Source organism: Equus caballus, chromosome 16, assembly GCF_041296265.1.
Source record: "Equus caballus isolate H_3958 breed thoroughbred chromosome 16, TB-T2T, whole genome shotgun sequence".
Lineage (NCBI taxonomy): Eukaryota > Metazoa > Chordata > Mammalia > Perissodactyla > Equidae > Equus > Equus caballus.
In genome coordinates, this window is record NC_091699.1 from 30,331,739 (window position 1) to 30,349,385 (window position 17,647).

A 17,647-nucleotide genomic window follows, 5' to 3' on the forward strand; every position below is an offset into this window, starting at 1 on the left:
TCACTTTTTTCCTCCCTCCCTTCCTTCCTTCCTTTTTTCTAAGAGCCTCTGTTATCTCTTCAACATTGCATGCCATTTTCCTTCTTTCCTTGCAGTTGGATGCACAATGAGAAAGGATATTTCCTTTGGGATGGGGGGAGGACATATAATCATTTTCCTAAAAGTGATTTTGCCATTAACTTGTCTTCTCTTCTCCCCATACAAGTAGAAATATATTTTATAAAACTATGTTTAGTTTAATTTATACATCCTTTCATGAACAGACCAAGTTCTTTAAGGGCATTTATTCTGCTTCATATAAATAATTGATCAGCCAAGTTAATTTACTTCTGCCTGACTTGGTCAACCTTAATTAACTGCCCTGAAATCAAGACTGAACTTTTTGTTAGCTTAAAATCTTTCACAAGCATGATAACAAGGGCTTTATTTTCCCTAAATTTTCAGCATCAACACTGTAACCAAGGAAATAATCATAATAATAAAGCATTGCTTTAATTTACTATAAATACGTTGGCCTGGACATTATGAATTTTCCAGAATACGTCCAGAGAGCAGCTCTGTTGGCAACAACAATAAATAAGCATGCTAAACTCAGTTCTTATCCTTTTCTACAAGTCCCTCCAGCACAAAAATCGATCTTTTGAAATCAGTAGCTCTGTAATGTTTCCAGGCAAGATGAGAAGCAGGCCATTTTGGCTTTCTTAAGCTTTCTGACATCCGTGCGATTATAGCATTAGCCTTCGTAGGGTTGTGTTCAATGGATCATATGTGATTTAAACAGGCCCAGCTCGTGCGGAGAAGCCATATAGGAAGCCAAAGGAAGGTTCGGCTTTGTTTCTGGAGAAAGGACTTGTTAGTGAGTATGAGGGGGCTGTGCCCACCAGGTGCCATGCCTTCATATTCAGGCACTCTGGGTGTTTGTGCATTGTCTGTGGTTTTCAACTTGTCATGCAGCAAAGCAGTTCATTGATTGTGGGGAGACCCAGAGGGAAGCGGAGGTTATACAAACTGAGCGCCTGGGACAAGCTCCCTCTAAGAAAAAAAGGGTGCAGTGTTCTGTGTTAGAGAGCACAGATGCCTCTCGTACACATTAACTTGCTTTCGGATGTCTCCAAAATTGTGAAATGCAATAGAAAAAGACAAATAGAGTTGTTTGCTAAAGAATGCTGACACTTTCATCTTTGTATTTTAGATGCTTTTCTTTGTCCACCTCTCCACCCTCATCATTGTCTTTCCTGGAATTACTTAGTTTTCTTTTTGGTGATTTGTTAATTCACCACCTTGCATGAGACCTTTGCAAATTGGAAATTCTCAGTCATTTATTGAATGGACAAGTTCATGTCTGAGATGGGGGATGATGACGGCTGCATCGATTCCTTAACCTACTGAGCTTTAGTTTGCTTCCCTGTAAAATGGGAATGACACCACCTGCCTTTTCTCCTTCATAGACTTGTTACGAGTTTGAAAAGTACATCAGAGGGCTTTATAGTTTGTGAAGTGTGATACAGATATAAAGGCTGATTAAATGGCTTGGAACATTCCATAGAAAGAAAGAGTGCCAGCCCAGATATTGTTAGAAATGTTCTTAGACATCGATACTCCTAATTTTTCACATGTGCTTTTCAAAAAGCTGTTTTCTACTGATTGGTGTGGGAGATTATGGGAAATTTTAAAGCTTCCAACCTACATACTACTGTTAGCACTTGACTAATTAAGGACATCTTCAGACCAAAATAATCCTTTATGCAATTTTGGTCCCAAAGCCTGCACTCTCACAAACCTGATTTGCAAGCCAAGCTGCTTGGCCTGTTGCCTGCAAAACTTGTACTGAAGGACTTGGCAGTCTTCTCTGGAATTGCACAGAGCAAAACCTTCTCATCAAATTGTGGATTGGAGACTGTTCTCGCTCCACCCACCACGATGGTGTCAACCCGAGGAAATGAGCAGGGCCAGTCTCTTAGACACTTGTTCAGGTCAGAGTCCCCATGGGCACCTGGTTTGAAAGCAGCCTTCTGTCTCAGCTCTGCTCCGTGAGGACAGGGCATTCAGCTAAATTTGGGGGCAGGTATGGATTTTATGTATAGGCAATGTTTTTGTCTTCTGGGGGTCCAGTCCCTGATATGGATAGGCTTTCCAGAAGGTAAAAAAAAAAAAATTTGTTTTTTCTTTAGGTATGCTTGTGATATATCCTAACTAGGACAACTGTTCTCTCCCTTAAACACCTAAACACTGTCTTCTCCTAGTTTCTATACACGTGGGCAAGTCTGTGGAGCAGCAACTGAAACATTAAGAAAAAAATATCCAGTTTTCGCAAATTGATTCCTTTTTTGGGTGATGAACAAGGTACTTGCATTGCCTAGTTCTTATATCTTAGAGACAGTTTTAGTTGTTTTTTGATAGATTCTTTACTCTGGAGACAGTAAGAATACGAAAGCAATTTTTAAAGGATTATAATTACTGGAAAGTCTGATCTAAAGAAATGAGAGTGAATCAGCTGTTGTTTCTGAGTTTGTTTCCCACCTGTTAACAAAAAATGCCATTCTTAATCCCCTTCAGAATTGGATTAACTTTAAAAAATATGTCTTCTGAGTTTATGAAGTGTGTACTCAAGTTGGATCATACTATGCCCTGAAAGGAAATAAGGAAAGATGTGAATTTTTCTACTTTTAATTCTTCCATTTGGTTTTTGTGCAAGTCTGTAGAAAAGAGACTTAAACTGATTCCTAGCATGACAGCAACCCTCTCTAAAGTTGTCTAGACTGTTTAAATTTCCCTGTTGTCACATATTTCGTGGGGGGCGGGGGAGTCTATAGCACTGGTTGTACATATGTCTTTCCATGATTGAAAAAAATTTGTGTTAAAGGTTTTCCGCCTTTTATCTGAGATTATTAAAGTCTTAATTATTCAGGCATTTCTCAGCTTTGATGTTTGAATTGTCAGCTTCCTTCAGTGACTGTTGTTTTCATTTTTGAAGTCCCAGTCTTGGAGTATGACCCTGCCATTTTCATTGTTTAGCCCCCACTGCGCCTCAAATTTAAGAAAACATATGGTTAGGAACTTTGACATCAGACTGAACTTGCTCAAATCCTGATTCTGCCATTACTAGCTGTGGTCTGTGTTGGGCAAATTAAAGTAACATTCATGGAGCCTTAATTTTCTCATCTGCAAATTGGGAATAGCAATTGTCACCAGAACTAAATTGGAGAATATGTATAATTCACCTGCAGTAGGGCCTGGCACCACACTGGTGATCAATAGATGGTAACAGTTGATAGTAGCAAATATTATCTGTCTTTTGTCACGATTGGACACTTCCTGAGAGCTGGAGTCCCTGGGGTAATTATTCTGTACCTAGAGCGTAGCCAGATGGGATGTGAAATGTATTTACATGTAGGTGTTTTCTCTACTCATCTTGTACTCTATATTTTTTTATTAGACGTTTAGTACTTTCAAATGCAGACCTTTTCTTTGGTTTGCGTAGGCAAGATTTTCTCCAAAATAAATATAACAAGGCCTAGACTTTTCAGGTCTTAAACCAGACTAGAGGTTAGCAATCCAGCATGAGAACACCTAACTTTGAATGGGATTTCTCAGGACAGTTTTAACCATAAGATCAGAGTCTGAATTTCTTTAGCTTCAGAAAAGTGGGGACTTTTTTTTTTTCTTTAAAAATGGCCTATCTTATTGGAATGGCCAAATTGGAAGAGTTTCAGTACCTGAATGATTCCAAGGAATATGAATCTGTAAAATGCTTTTTGGTTTTTGACTATAATGGGTTTGAGTATGAAAGACCTCAGGGGGCCTCCGAGTAATCTGTGTCATCTCCTGATAGACTGATGTTGCATAATATTTCTCTGAGTGTAACATCACCACACAGAGCCCACACAGACAAAAATTTAATGTTATACCTAATACGCTGTATAGAATGACTTAACTGGTTTTCCAGCAAAACATCCAGATATAATCACAGAAATTTAACCATAAATTCTAGGTTCAGCTGAAAATACTTATTTTTTTCTAAGGGGAAAAAGATAACATATTTAAAACATTTCTACTAAAATTTGAATTTGGACCGACAGTTTCATACTCAAAACCTAGGAGACTGGACCACTAATCAGGGATAAATTGAGTGAGAGAAAATGACAACTGTTTACAGATTTTGGCAACATTTAAGGCAGGGCCCTCCTCCTTATGTACAACAACTGTTTGAACAGCTGCTTTTTTCTTTCTCCCCCGCTCCCTCCTGAAAATCCTTCTATCAGGTTTTTGAGTCATGATGCAAGAATCTGGGACTGAGACAAAAAGTAACGGTTCAGCCATCCAGAATGGGTCGAGCGGCGGCAACCACTTGTTAGAGTGCGGCAGCCTCCGGGAAGGGCGGTCCAACGGAGAGGCGCCGGCCGTGGACGTGGGGGCGGCCGACCTTGCCCACGTGCAGCAGCAGCAGGTACTGTGCCCCGGCGTCGGGCTGCGGAGGGCCGGGTGTGCGAATCCTACCTCCTCACTTTGCACTTCACCCCTGTGAACGTTTCATGCTAGCCTGTCTGACTGTAAACAGCATCTTTTAAGCCCCCGGTGCACTAGGGTCCTGGCGGTTGGCTAAGAGACTAATTCTCCAGCCTTCAGAAAGCCCCCTCTTGGAGAGCAGTTGTTGGGAGAGAGGTTGAGTGGACCCCTGGCCACTCCCTCCCAGCCCCTAATATGTCAGTCTAAAGTTGTAACTATTTGGAATCAAATTCATCTTTGGAGAAATGGTTCCCTACACTTGAATTACAAATGAATAAGTAAACAGGCTTAAGGAGGAAAAGAGAAATAAGGGATATAAGAGAGACAAGATTAGGCAAATAAGGAGAGGAGAAATAAATGGAAATACAGGTAGAATTGGGCAAATAACAGGCACAACATCAATAATACAGGCATCAGTGAAAGAAATTGCTTCCTGCTATCTGTAGGAATGTAGAGATATGGGCCACTTACATATGTTTCTTGTATACATTTGACAGTTGGTATGTGGCTAAATCCTATTAATGTTTTAAATTATCTCTTATTGGTGGCTCCCCAAAATGCACGTGAATTGGCACATACTCATTCCTGTTATATTCTTTGTAGACTTGTAAGTGGCTACCTGTGAGTGATTGGTAAAATATTTCCAGATGGTAAAGGTGACCCAGAATATGGTGGTGTATGGCTAAAATGTTGATGAAAATTCAAATAAGGAAATAGCATTTGCTTAAAGACAGGCATTGTTTTTCCAGTCTTTCTTGGAATCAGGAAATATTATTCGTTTTTGTTAGCAGAATTTTTGTTCCATTTTAGTCCTTAATTCATATATTCAATACATAGTTATGGTGCCATTTGGGAAAAAGGCGAAAAAGAATGATGCATCTTTGGGTCTCTCTGAAAGGAACAGATTGTTAGAGAATGAGGGAAGAGAATGACAAACCTTTTCTCAAACTCTTCTCTTGGAATCTGTATGCAGGAAGCAAAGGCAGTCCCTTCTTGTATTAGGGAGATAGCCTTTAACAGGCCCTGAGGCGTGTTTTATTTTCTCTTTGCTAAGAATTTCTAAAAATGTAAGGAATCATTAGATTGTTAGTCTGTTAGAAGTTAGTGGAACCAACATGAGACGACGGAACCTGTTGAGGGAAAGTTAGGACAGAGAGAAAGAAAAGGAAACTGGCAGACAAGCTGAGGTCTTAATTCACAGGGCTTTAAGTGATCATTGGCAGCCCAGTCTCATTTGTGCCTGCACCCTGGGCATCATGTCAGCTGGAATTTACCGTGTGTGTTGTGTATAAAGTTTGTGCATTTAAGTTAGTACAAATGGCTGAATTCTAACCAATGGGATTATTAACAAAACCTATCAGGTAATGGTAGAAGGGTATCCATGTATTTGTTTATGTGGTATTTTCAGTTATTTATGGTTCTATTGAGGATAAATGGTTGGTATTTTGGAGTGCCATTTTCTATGCCGTTACCATACAGAGGCCAAGATCGACTATATCTTTTTGGAGCAGCTGAGGTGCGGCTATTGACCAAAGTGTTATGAGCCCAAAGTAATTGCTGTTTAGAGTACATTAATTAAATAAAGGGAAATTAACTTCTTCTGAATTTTATTTGAAGGACTGAAAATCATTCACTGTTTCAAAGTAGTAAGCCAGCCAGAAACTTTACGTATATAGCATACACACACACACACACACCCCCCTCCCACCCCAGTAACAGCGACAACAAATTGGCCTCACGGAAGAAAGTTATCAAAGTGCATTTTCACACTATCTTCCAAAAAAAGCATCAGTACCAAAATTATTCACATCTCTCCTTTTTGGCTTCATTGTGACCACTTTGGAAAATATGTTGTTATGGGTCATTGATGTAGAGGTCATTATCTTCGATTTGACTTCACAACTCTTTTTTAATATTTTTATAGCAATTTTATTTCTATTTGCCATTGATATGTTTGGGGAAGAAAGCAAGCAATTGGGTCTATCATTGTGGCTAAAACCCCATATATTGTGGTTGGCAGGCCTTTTAGGTCTTTTAAAATAAAATAGTGACAGCTGTTTGACGGCCCTGAATGTATGATGAAGCCCTGAACAGGTTGTTGGGGGAAAAGAACATTGGTAGATGCAATGAGAAAAAAACTACAGGACTGGAAGAGTTTCACAGGACTAGTGTTATCAGAGTTTTCTTCCAGACTGAAAACTGCAACAATTAAACAGTTTGGAGAAATCTGAGTGTCAACGTGATGGACTGGGGTTGTTTTCGTCATTTTTATTCTACAGGTTTTTACTTGAAGTGAGAATACCAGCAGTGAGAAAATCACAGCCATGCTGAATTCATTACTGCAGTAGTCACACAAAACCACGGATAAGATTTCAATAACTGCAGGCCACAGTTGAGTAAACAGTTGCACTGAAATTTAATTCCTGTTGACTTTTCCCCCATTCCTCGCCAGGGGCACATTCTGATTCTGTAGTACAAAGACAACAGGGGTTACAGCTTTGATTAATGTAGGACAGTGGAAGAGAATTAGAGCTGTAAAATATGTTAGAAGTCTAAGGAACAAAAAGATCTGGCTTAAAAGGGCTTGGTACAAGAATGAGTTAATTATGCTATATGTGAAACTGAATGTCATAGGATTTTCCGGTTGTATCAGTACAATCATTGATGATATAGAGATGATGATACAGAATTTTTACCTAGTGCCAGAATTTAAAATAAGTAAGTGCCAACCTTTCTGTGTTTGATCCATATTAGCAAAGATAATTACAAATGATAGAAAATACTCTTTCAGAATGGAGAGCTTTCACAAACATTTGCTGTGGAGTGGATGACTTCTGTGTTGGGTTTGGTCTATAGGCCGGCTAAATTGGGTCCAAAGAGAATTGTTAAAAATAAAAAAAATTACATAGTTGGCAACCCAAAAATATGGAGGAAATCTGGCTTTTCCATCTTCTCTTGAAAACTCAGAAGATCTGGTAACCCTGGGCTGATGTTCCTACAAGAGCAACGATTGTTGGGAGATGAATTGCTACTTAAGTCAGGGAGCCTGCAGCCCTCCAGTCTGCCCTGGTTCCCACCCAGCAGTGTGGCTCATTTGTGCCCTCTGGGCAGTGGGGTTGGTGATTCTGGTCTAGAAGATGCCATCATCACTCAGAAGCCATCAGCCAAGGAGAGGTGCTGCATTAGCTGGGGGCGCCCGCCAACACACTCAGGAACTGTCTCCCTTCCTCAAAACTAAGTGTATTACCTCTGTAATGTTTCGACTCTACTTATATCTGGACCATGAAACTATTATAACAATAGTTTTCTAATAATATAATTTGATAGAGTTTCCGAACATCTTCTTTTAGCCATTCAGTAATTCTTTACCCGATACCATAACTGCTTTTTATTTCCTATTATGCCTGCCCCATTTCTAGGTCTGTAAAAGTTCTGTATTGGATATGCACTACTCCATTATGAAACTCAGCAACAAATACTATTACCAATTACTAAAGTTTTTCTTCTTAAAGAAAGGATTTTAAAATGTCCAGAGCAATTTCATAAACTGTGTGGATTAATGCATTTTAAAAGTCTTGAATTTTAGAAAGCAGAATTTTATTTCCATATTGCTGCAAATGAGAGCTTTTTCAGATAAGCATATTACATAGAGCATAATGTTTAGAAGTTTCTCCATATACAGCATATGCTGTCAGGTCAATTAACAGAATGCATACTAGAAAATGTTTATTCAATAAAAATGAATAGCTGTTAAATAAAACAGCTATTTCTTAACAACATTCCATTTAATGATGGGTGGTTTTTTTTTTTGGTACCACCTGGCAGTTTTATTGTCTGCAAATCAGTATAGGGCGAGCTTTGGTTGCTGTGGTTTTGAGGTGTGGCTATCGTTTTATATGAGATGGGCAGTTTGGAGGTAGTCTGTGAGAGAGACGTAAAAAAAAGGTAAACTATCTGTGGAATTTGAACATGTATTCTTTAGAGAGTGTGGATAAGCGAAGTATTTACTTCATATGGCTTCTTTGACATTCGGTTTAAGGTGTTGGACCTTTGGGCTCAAAAGATAGTGGTTCATGTTTCACGTTAATAATGTAAAAGAAAGAGAAAACGTTGAATGACTATTAAAGAGGGAAGAGAGAGAGAAAAGATAGGGAGCTTCTGAAAAATCATGAAAGGGAAGAAGGAGGATCCTTTGGGTTGAATTTGCCACTGAGCCATTGAAGGAGATAAAAGATTAGTCATTCCACGGGACCAGAGAAGCTCAGAGAAATAGGATGAGTGTGATAGGACTCAAGCAAAGAGTCAGTGCTGGACCTTCAAAAGGGATGTAGAAAATACACTACAGAGGAGCCTGGGAGAATCACGAGTATATATCCTGGAGTCCTCTGAACATGAGAAACAGAATTATAATGACCAAAGTGTCAACACTTACACAACATACGTTGTATAGCAAATCAATACCAAAGATGAAAAACTCTTCGTTTTCAAAATGGCAGAGTGAATCACTTCATTTATTTTTTGTTCCTGAAATTACTAGTTAATATGGAACAGAAGAAGGAGGTTGTTATTCTGCCAACATTTCCAACTTTAACTGCCTCTGTGAACAGCAATGCCTGGAAGAAATAGCTGTCGACGTTTGGATGGGTGATAAGCTTGTATGAAAGGGTCATCCCTTTGCTTCTCATTTTACCCAGACTCTTTCAGGGCACCATACTGAAATCCCAGTGGCCCTCCTTTGCCTTGTTTCTCACTCTGCTGGGGGAGAGCCAGGTGACTAAGAGTGGATCTTTCGGTACCATGACTGGGTAGCAATGACTGGTTCAACCTTACCATTCTTTTTTTCTTTGAAAAGGTTGCTTATGCACTTTTTAGGAATACCCTCAAGTGGCCTTTCGCATTGTAGCTGCCAGGAACTGTTTCTGAAAGGAGGGTCTCTTGATGCCACTGGAAGGGAAAAGATGGTCAACATTCTGTGTCCTAAAAGGGAAGCTTCCAGAAGGAAGTGTAGAAGAAGATCTTCTCAATATTTATTGAGTGTCCTTATGGGACTGGGTACTGTGACTGGGGCTAGCATCTTCCTTCACTGGTAAGTGAAAACCCAAGCTATAATTTAAAGGAATCACTCTGCCAAGAAATACTCTTTTTGGAGACAATGCAGAGTTTGATTATTATAGAAAATATTGATGGGCAAAAATATTTTGTTGGAATCACTGCCACCAAAATGTTAGTGAAAACCACACAAACAAATTGAAACAAAACCGAGACAGGAATTCAGATCATTCTGACAAAGAAAAAGCAGCCACAACAATAACAAACTCCCACTTTTTCTCAATTCCTTCTGTGGCTATTTCTGGAAAAGGCATATTTCACCCTGAATGCTAAATTTACTTCTCTACTCTTTTAGTTTAGACCTGCCTTCCATCAAAATATTGTTGTCAAAGATTTATGTAACGTGTGATGTGAGCCTTGTATGAAATTCTTTCAAGTTTTGATTACTAAACAGTTGTGTGTCATTAATCTCTCCATTGAAAATTAAGATGGCACGGGAATCCAAAAAGAAAAAAGAGCCATGTACGCAGAGAGCGTGGTAATGGAAACCCAGATGCCACATTTCATCATGAGTGAAGCGTACCCTCTTGACTTTAAGCAAAAGCGTCACTACTTTGAGAAGGTAATTTTAAGACCTGACCTGTGAGCTAATAATAATAATAAAAAAAATACTCCCTATCTCGTGTCTCATCAGAAATCTCTTCTTGAACTTTCAGGAGGTATGACTTTAATGGTAATTTGTTGACAGATTAGCTTTGGTGATTGCAAAGAGTCCGTTTTGCACAACTGGCAGGGTCCTATCTGTTCTGTGAAGGCGAGGAGCCTACTTTGCTGTTTTGCAACTGCTTGCGTTTATTGACAACGAGTGCTGAGCCGGCAGAATTGGTATGTTTGTGTAATGTAAACCTATAGCTCGCCTGATGGAGTCTAGTGGACTTTTAGGTAGTGCATAGATTACTTGATAAAAAGGGTTACAAGGTGACTGCTTTTATGACAAAGTGGAATAGCAATATAAATGCTAGTGGTAGATGGAGCAACAAGAAGGAAGTTTATATAGGGAATTGAACCCCATATTAGAAAGTTTCTTTTTATCGCTTGGTCTTTGAACTCAAATCTATTGTAATTATGAAGTGTTACTTGTAACATTCCAGAGACCCTTTGCTAAATACAGTGTTTGATTTGGTTCATAGAAATACAAACACATTTTTTTTCCCCCTCTCTCACAAGAAAATGTGGTGAAGAGAATTTCACATACTGGCCTGGTCTCAGGTTTGTTCCAAGTGAGCTAATAAACGCACTACACTGGAAAACAAGTATTAACTTTGTTTCTTAGCTTTGGATTTCTGGAAATTCATTTATTCATTTGTTTGCATATCCTTTCATTTAGCTGATATTTATCGTGTACTCCTGTGCATAAGGAAATGTGGGGACCAAACTGATGGGCGAGGTGTTGGGACAGCATGGGAGGACAAGTTGGGGTTTGTTTGGCTAGAGCCTCAAGCCTAACTGTGGGGGAAGTGGGAAGGCGGTTAGAAGGTGAGGTGGGTTCAGCTTGTGGGAGGCATGCGTTTCTAAGCCAAGGTAGTTTCTAAGCAGAGAAGAAAAGACCACACAAGAGGAGGTGTACTGAAGGTGGATTGGAAGGTTGGACCTGGCCTGGCTTGAAGGACAGAGCTCCCTGAGAGATTAAAAGCAGTGACAGGGCTACTGCAGTTGGTCTAGAATTTAGTAATGGGGTACTGCCCTTGCCTCATGTCATTGAGGGCACCTGTTGTTGACCTCGTCTTTCTCCTTGCATTTCTTCTCCTACATTTGAATCCAATGGTCAACTGTAAGCCCCATAAGGGCAGGCCTGGGACTTCATCAGTCCCTGATATTCCCCAGCACAGAGCACAGGACCTGACATAGAGCAGTCCTTTGCAAGACTCTTGGTGAATGAATGAAATTGAAGAGAAAGGAAAGTCTGGATCAAGAGAGAGTGTTGAGGGGAGTACTGGAAAATCAACAGGGCTTTTTGAATTAGGAGATGTGAAAACATCAAGGAGCGGGAGTTATGAAGGATGATTCAGGATTTCCAATCTGAATGACTGGCAAAATGGGGGCACCATGAAACAAAAAGAGAAGGGTGTCAGGATGAGAACCCAAGCTCCTTTGTTACCTGTCACTGGGCGGTTATTGTGACATGATGAAGAAAGCACAAACATAATTTGTAAGTAAAGGATGGACTTACTTTGGAAACATCCTCTTTCTAAAAGGCTGTTTAAAAAAAGACACCCTCTTATATCACTAAAACTCACTATTTTGATGTTTGTATATGTTTATTCAGATTAAAATTATGTAACGTTTTCCCTTTTTAACCTTTGCCAGTCACTAATGAGTATATCTTCCAAAAGTCACATGGGAAGTGCTGATAAACTGCTTGTGTTCCTATTGATCATGGACTGGGCTTATCTCTCTTAGAGAACAAAACTAGAAGTTAGATCTTCGATAAAGTCTTTGTTTCATATTGACACAAGCTTCTTAGAATGAATTTGTTTTTTGAGGTGAAGGGGGTGCCTGTTGTGTTTCTTTTGTTGGAAAAATACAATGTGTAATTATTAAACAGCAGGTGCTATTGGAAGACTTATTTAGGAGGTATAGATTAGACTGCTTAGGGATGTCAAGGCCTTGTTTGTGTTTAAGTTGAGCCCTGCATAGAGGCAGATGGAGGGGAGGAAGCTCTGTTCTCTTTAATCCTTCTTAGAGGATATTTTCCAGTATCTTCTGCATAAACTGACAGTGCAAATACTAACTGTGGAGGAGATAGGATTTATTTTTTTTTTAGGTTGCTAACCCTAAGATTCTCCTTGAATTAACTCTTTTCTCCCTGTTTTTAGACTGCTCCTTTTAGACTGTACCCAAAATAAAATTAACTTCCTAATGTAGATTCATCTTCAGCAAAGTTTCTTAAAGTAGACCATTTATTATATGGTTTATCATCCACCCAACCACAAGTAACTGTCGGCGTCACACTTGCTTGTCAAAAGAGGCAAAGAGTCAGCTGATCTGGAATTCATGGTTTTTTTCACAGTACCTTCTCTAATCCCCAGCTCCCCTCTCTCCACCTCGAAGGGAAGGTGACAGGATGTCTTCTTAGTCATTCAAATCCAATAACTTTTAATCTGAAGGTTAAGTAGTGAGATATAAACTAAGAGATGATAATATCAATTTTATGTTCACTGAAGGGCACAATATACCTCTTTCTAGTAGAGGGAAAATTGTGCGTAAAATGTCTTTTGCTTTTCAACAGCAGAGCCATGCCTCTTAGAGCCTAAGGAAGAAAGAGTTTTGGAAAAAATTAATAAAATAAGATGTAACATCCTAAAATAGGGCAAAAGTGGCCTTTTATTATTACAATTATTAAGTATTAATTTTTCAAGGTTGCATGGTGAGAAGTAGTTCCATTTTTATAGCCTCTTGTTTTGACTCTTGTTATCCTCTCTCCGAACTCAACAACCTTTTACAAGGTTAAAGACTGGGAGAGAATGACATAATGCTCGTTCTTTCCTGACTATTTTTGGTCCTAATGTGTATGATAAATAATACTGTGATAATATTGCTTACCTTGCCTCATTTTTTTTCCTTCTACTTGTGATATTTCCATTTCAACTCAACAGAAATCCAACATCCAAAAGTACTAAGTGAAAATGCCTTTACGACCTGCATTTTTATTATGATATTCAGATTATCTCATTAGATTTACACTTGCCTTACAAACACAAAGTTTGTGCTGTGTATTATGTGTATATGTCATGTGCATTTAGCTATAGACTTCCTGTATCATTAATATGTTTTAAGAGGGGAAAAGCATCATGTCATGCACCAGCTGAGGATGTTATATTCACAATTATAATTGTCGAGATTATATTCTGTAATGTGGTGATTCACAATTATAATTATCAAGATTGCTTTCTGGAAATAATTCTAAATGTGCCTCACCATTCATTCAGTACCATCATTGGGTAGCTTCTAAGTAGAAAGTCCTGTGTTCAGCCTGCAGACTATACCAAGGATTGGAGAACTAAGCCCCAAGGCCAAATCGGGCCAAATCTGATCTGCCACCTATTTTTTTAAATAAAAGTTTATTGAAACACAACATGCCCACTTGTTTACTACTGTTTGTGGCTGCTTTCTTCCTGCCACAGCAGAGGTGAGTTGCCGCAACAGAGAATGTATGGCTCACAAATCCTAAAATATTTGTTAACTGATCCTTTACAGAAAAAGTTTGTGGACCCCTGGATTAGTGAATGGCAGATATGGCAAGATTTGCTTTCCAGAACCTTCTACTCTTTATAGTGACAAAACTGAGGAATTATCCCTCATTTTTTTCTAGATCATCTCTAATATATATTTATATCACCATTTGAGACGTTGTTTAGCATTTTCTGGAGTGATAAATTAACTTGTAGATGTCTTTATACCTGCAGAGTTTCTTTCTAATAAGCTGAATGCATCTTAGAAATTAAAAGTTTTGTCATCATTGGTGGTTAGAAAAATAATCAGCCAGCCTACTAAGGAAATGTAAGTTGGACACAGTGAGTCACCCAAAGAGTGGATGTCCTTGGCCCTGGTTCTCTTACCAAAGAAATTAACATAAATACGGAGCATATCTGATGTTCATAGTCCCTTGGTTGACTAGAAGATACAAAGAATATCTCCCTGCATTTGTAAAATCCATAATCTACTTGGGGTGGAACAAGACATAAACATACGCATTAAATATAAATAAAAATTTCAAAGCATATGAAGATAAGCTGTAGAAAAGATGCATATGACTAATTGACAGATGAGTGATTTAAGCAATAAAATCTTCAGTAACCCTGAGAGGACGAGTTTATTTGTGTCTATGTTGGTGGGAGTTTTGAAGACCTTGATACACTAACTCAGTGTGTGCACACCTGCTGATTTGGTTTAAGCCTTTCAATCAAGAGATAATGGATAGAAGGTATATACGGAGCTATGTGGATTTGGCTTATGACTTAGATATTAAAATGCCCAAGAGATGTGTCTTTGCCATTTTGCCATTTTTTATTTTGGGATAAGCAAGGGTGGATTTCTACTGTGGAATGACTGGAGGCGTGTGGTGAGTAGAGATCTTTTTATGCTGGACGCCAGCATCTGAGTTTATTGGTCTCCAGGAAATGGTCCGGGGCCTATCTGTTTACACAGACCATTGCCTGAGTTGAGTGTATGATTTCCAGAGATTAGATGAGGGCTGACAAAGCTGGTCATTTGGTTGGTGGTGTCCATATTTCACATACTTTTATATTGAATTTTAGCTAATTCAACTCTATTCATCATATAGCTAGAACAACTGAAACCGTAATACCTAATCTTCAAATAGTTGTCAAATTTGAAGACATTTGCTCAATCCAGCCCATTTATGAACTGACAGTCTTTCCTAGGAAATGCATTGGCCTTATATTTTCTCCCTTCTGTCTTTCTTCTTTCTTTCCTTATGTTATTTGTTTCTGCTTTTAAGTTTGTTATCAGCTGCCTTATTCTTATATCTCACAATTAGTGAAAATCTCTTTTCGTCTTGCAGATGTGTGGGTTTCTCTGGCACAGGCTGTATCTTTGATTCCATCATTCTTACATTTTGCAGGTTTGTGGTCCCATATGTGATGAAACCCCAGCCTCTTTTGCTCTGAAAAGTGTGTGTTTGGGTAATTTTGTAATTATAGTTTCATATGCATCGTGCCTCAACCTCCTACCCCCCAATTAAAACACTATACAGTTCATACCACATGGTAATTACATTTGCTAGCTGGTTCAGTGTTTTCACAAATGTTCCTAGATTTTTCTATGTTTAATTAGTGGCAAATATATTAGTAACCTATCTTTAATTTGGAAAAGGTTTCCTCTTTTGGCTCTAAATGCTTACCAATGTGTCCCTGGAATTAGTTCTTGGATATCTTAAATGTAGCACTATAAATGCCAGCTCTGAAGAAAACTCTGGAAAGTAAGGTCAAATCAAGTATTCTATACAGGTTCTGAGTGCCATTTTATGTCTATTCAAATCCAATCGCCAGGTTTATACGCTCTTAAACTCTTCTAACTAAAGAACCTGTAAACTAGTTGGAAGGTTTTTTTTTTTTGAGGAAGATTAGCCCTGAGCTAACTGCTGCCAATCCTCCTCTTTTTGCTGAGGAAGACTGGCCCTGAGCTAACATCTGTGCCCATCTTCCTGCATTTTATATGTGGGACACCTACCACAGCATGGCTTCCAAGTGGTGCCATGTCTGCACCCGGGATCTGAACCGGCAAACCCCGGGCCGCCGAAGCGGAACATGCAAACTTAACCATTGTGCCACCAGGCCGGCCCCTAGTTGGAAGATCTTTGACAGCATCAGCAAAGATTACAATAAATGGGACATGTAGTGCTCACACTCCCTTATGTGGCTGATGGGAGAGTAAGTTTGTGCAGCCCATTCTGGTGGCAGTTTGGCATTGAATACCAAGAGGCTTAAAATAGTCATGTCCTTTGATTCAGGGATACACTTTTACTGAGAGGTGGCATAGCATTCAGCAGTGGTTCTCAAACTTTATGTGTATTGGAATCATATGGAGGGCATTTTAAAACACAGATTGCTGGGGGGGCCGGCCCCATGGCATAGGGGTTAAAATTTGGTGTGCTCTGCTTCAGCGGCCCTGGTTCATGGGTTTGGATCCTGGGTGCGGACCTACACCACTCATCAGCCATGCTGTGGTGGTGACCCACATACAAAATAGAGGAAAATTGGCAGAGATGTTAGCTCAGGGCGAATCTTCCTCAGCAAAAAAACCAAACGCAGATTGCTGGACACCCTCAGAGTACTTTCTTCTGTAGATCTGGGGTGGGGCCCAAGAATTTGCATTTCTGATACTTCTAACCATTCTCTGCTCTGGGTTGGAGGATCGCACTTTGATAACCACTCAGAAAGGTAGAGCATGTAAAAGGATACACAGTGGAGCCAGCCTGTGTGTCCTGAGTCATGGCTCTGCCACTTACTAGTTGGGTGATTGTGCAAGTCATTTACTTTCTTTGTGCCTCAGTTTACACATCCATGAAATGGGGATAATATTAGAATTTAGTATTTTGAGTATAATGTAAAATGCTAAGAAAATTGCACAGTACTTAGTGAAAGGTCTATAAATATTAGCTGTTATTTTTATTTTTATCATCATCATTACTAGGAATTTAACCTACAGAAATAATGTGAGGCATACAGAAAGATTTATATCTGACAATGTTCATTACGGTAGTATTTTTAATATGAAAAATAAAAAATACCCTAAATCTCTGACATTAGAGGAAAGATTAAATAGATGATTACGCATAAGTTTGCTCTAATATTGAATACTCCTTAAGAGTCACTCTTGCAGAATATTTAATAACTTAAAAAAATCATCATAATATCATTGATGGGTGAAAAAAATCCCTGAAAAAGCCAGCAAAAAATGTTATCAATAATTTTTTGTATGTTATGGGATCATGATTTATTTTATATACTTCACAATTTTCTGTATAGTCTAAAATTTCTACCATGACATTTATTGCATTTATAAAAAGAAAAGTTATTATTTTAATGTAATTCATGTTCACACTGTTGGAAAACTTTTAGAGACGTATATAAATGACAGAGAGTACCTGCTTCTTCAGCAAGATTTTTATATTTTATATATATTCAAAATTTTTGCACCGAAATCAAGGGATAAAATTTTCATAGTTATAGGATTTTCTCCTGTAACATGTTTTAAGTTTTCGGCTACCACGTGTCTGCTCCCTAATGCTGGCTCCACAGAGCTTCCCAATTTCTAGGTGGTCCCAACCATCAAATTTGACAACCACTAACAATCATTATCTAACATCATCGATTTGTGACACAATCAACCTTTTGTCAATAAAAAGAGTATAGATGAAAAAAATGCACTCAGTTGCCTTAGATTTTCTCCACTTTTCCTCCATTCCAAGTTTCTTCCTTGTCAGTATGGACTTTATCATGTATTGTATTGACAATCATAATCAGATATATTTTTTTCCTTACTCACTGCATCCTGTTTCCACTAGAGA

General features: G+C 38.7%; 1 protein-coding gene across 16 annotated transcripts in view; it reads left to right on the forward strand.

Annotated features, from left to right (window-relative positions):
• FOXP1 (forkhead box P1) overlaps positions 1 to 17,647 on the forward strand; it is a 411,515-nt gene that overhangs the window by 179,857 nt on the left and 214,011 nt on the right. For 14 of the 16 annotated variants that reach the window (XM_023621177.2, XM_070238621.1, XM_070238624.1 and 11 more), the window contains one exon: positions 4,263 to 4,447. In XM_023621177.2, coding sequence (XP_023476945.1) covers positions 4,274 to 4,447 — 174 coding nt within the window. In that variant the 5' untranslated portion in view covers positions 4,263 to 4,273. Of the gene's footprint in view, positions 1 to 4,262; positions 4,448 to 10,045; positions 10,178 to 17,647 lie in introns of those variants that run through there. The other 2 variants (XM_070238627.1, XM_070238626.1) reach the window with 2 other exon arrangements.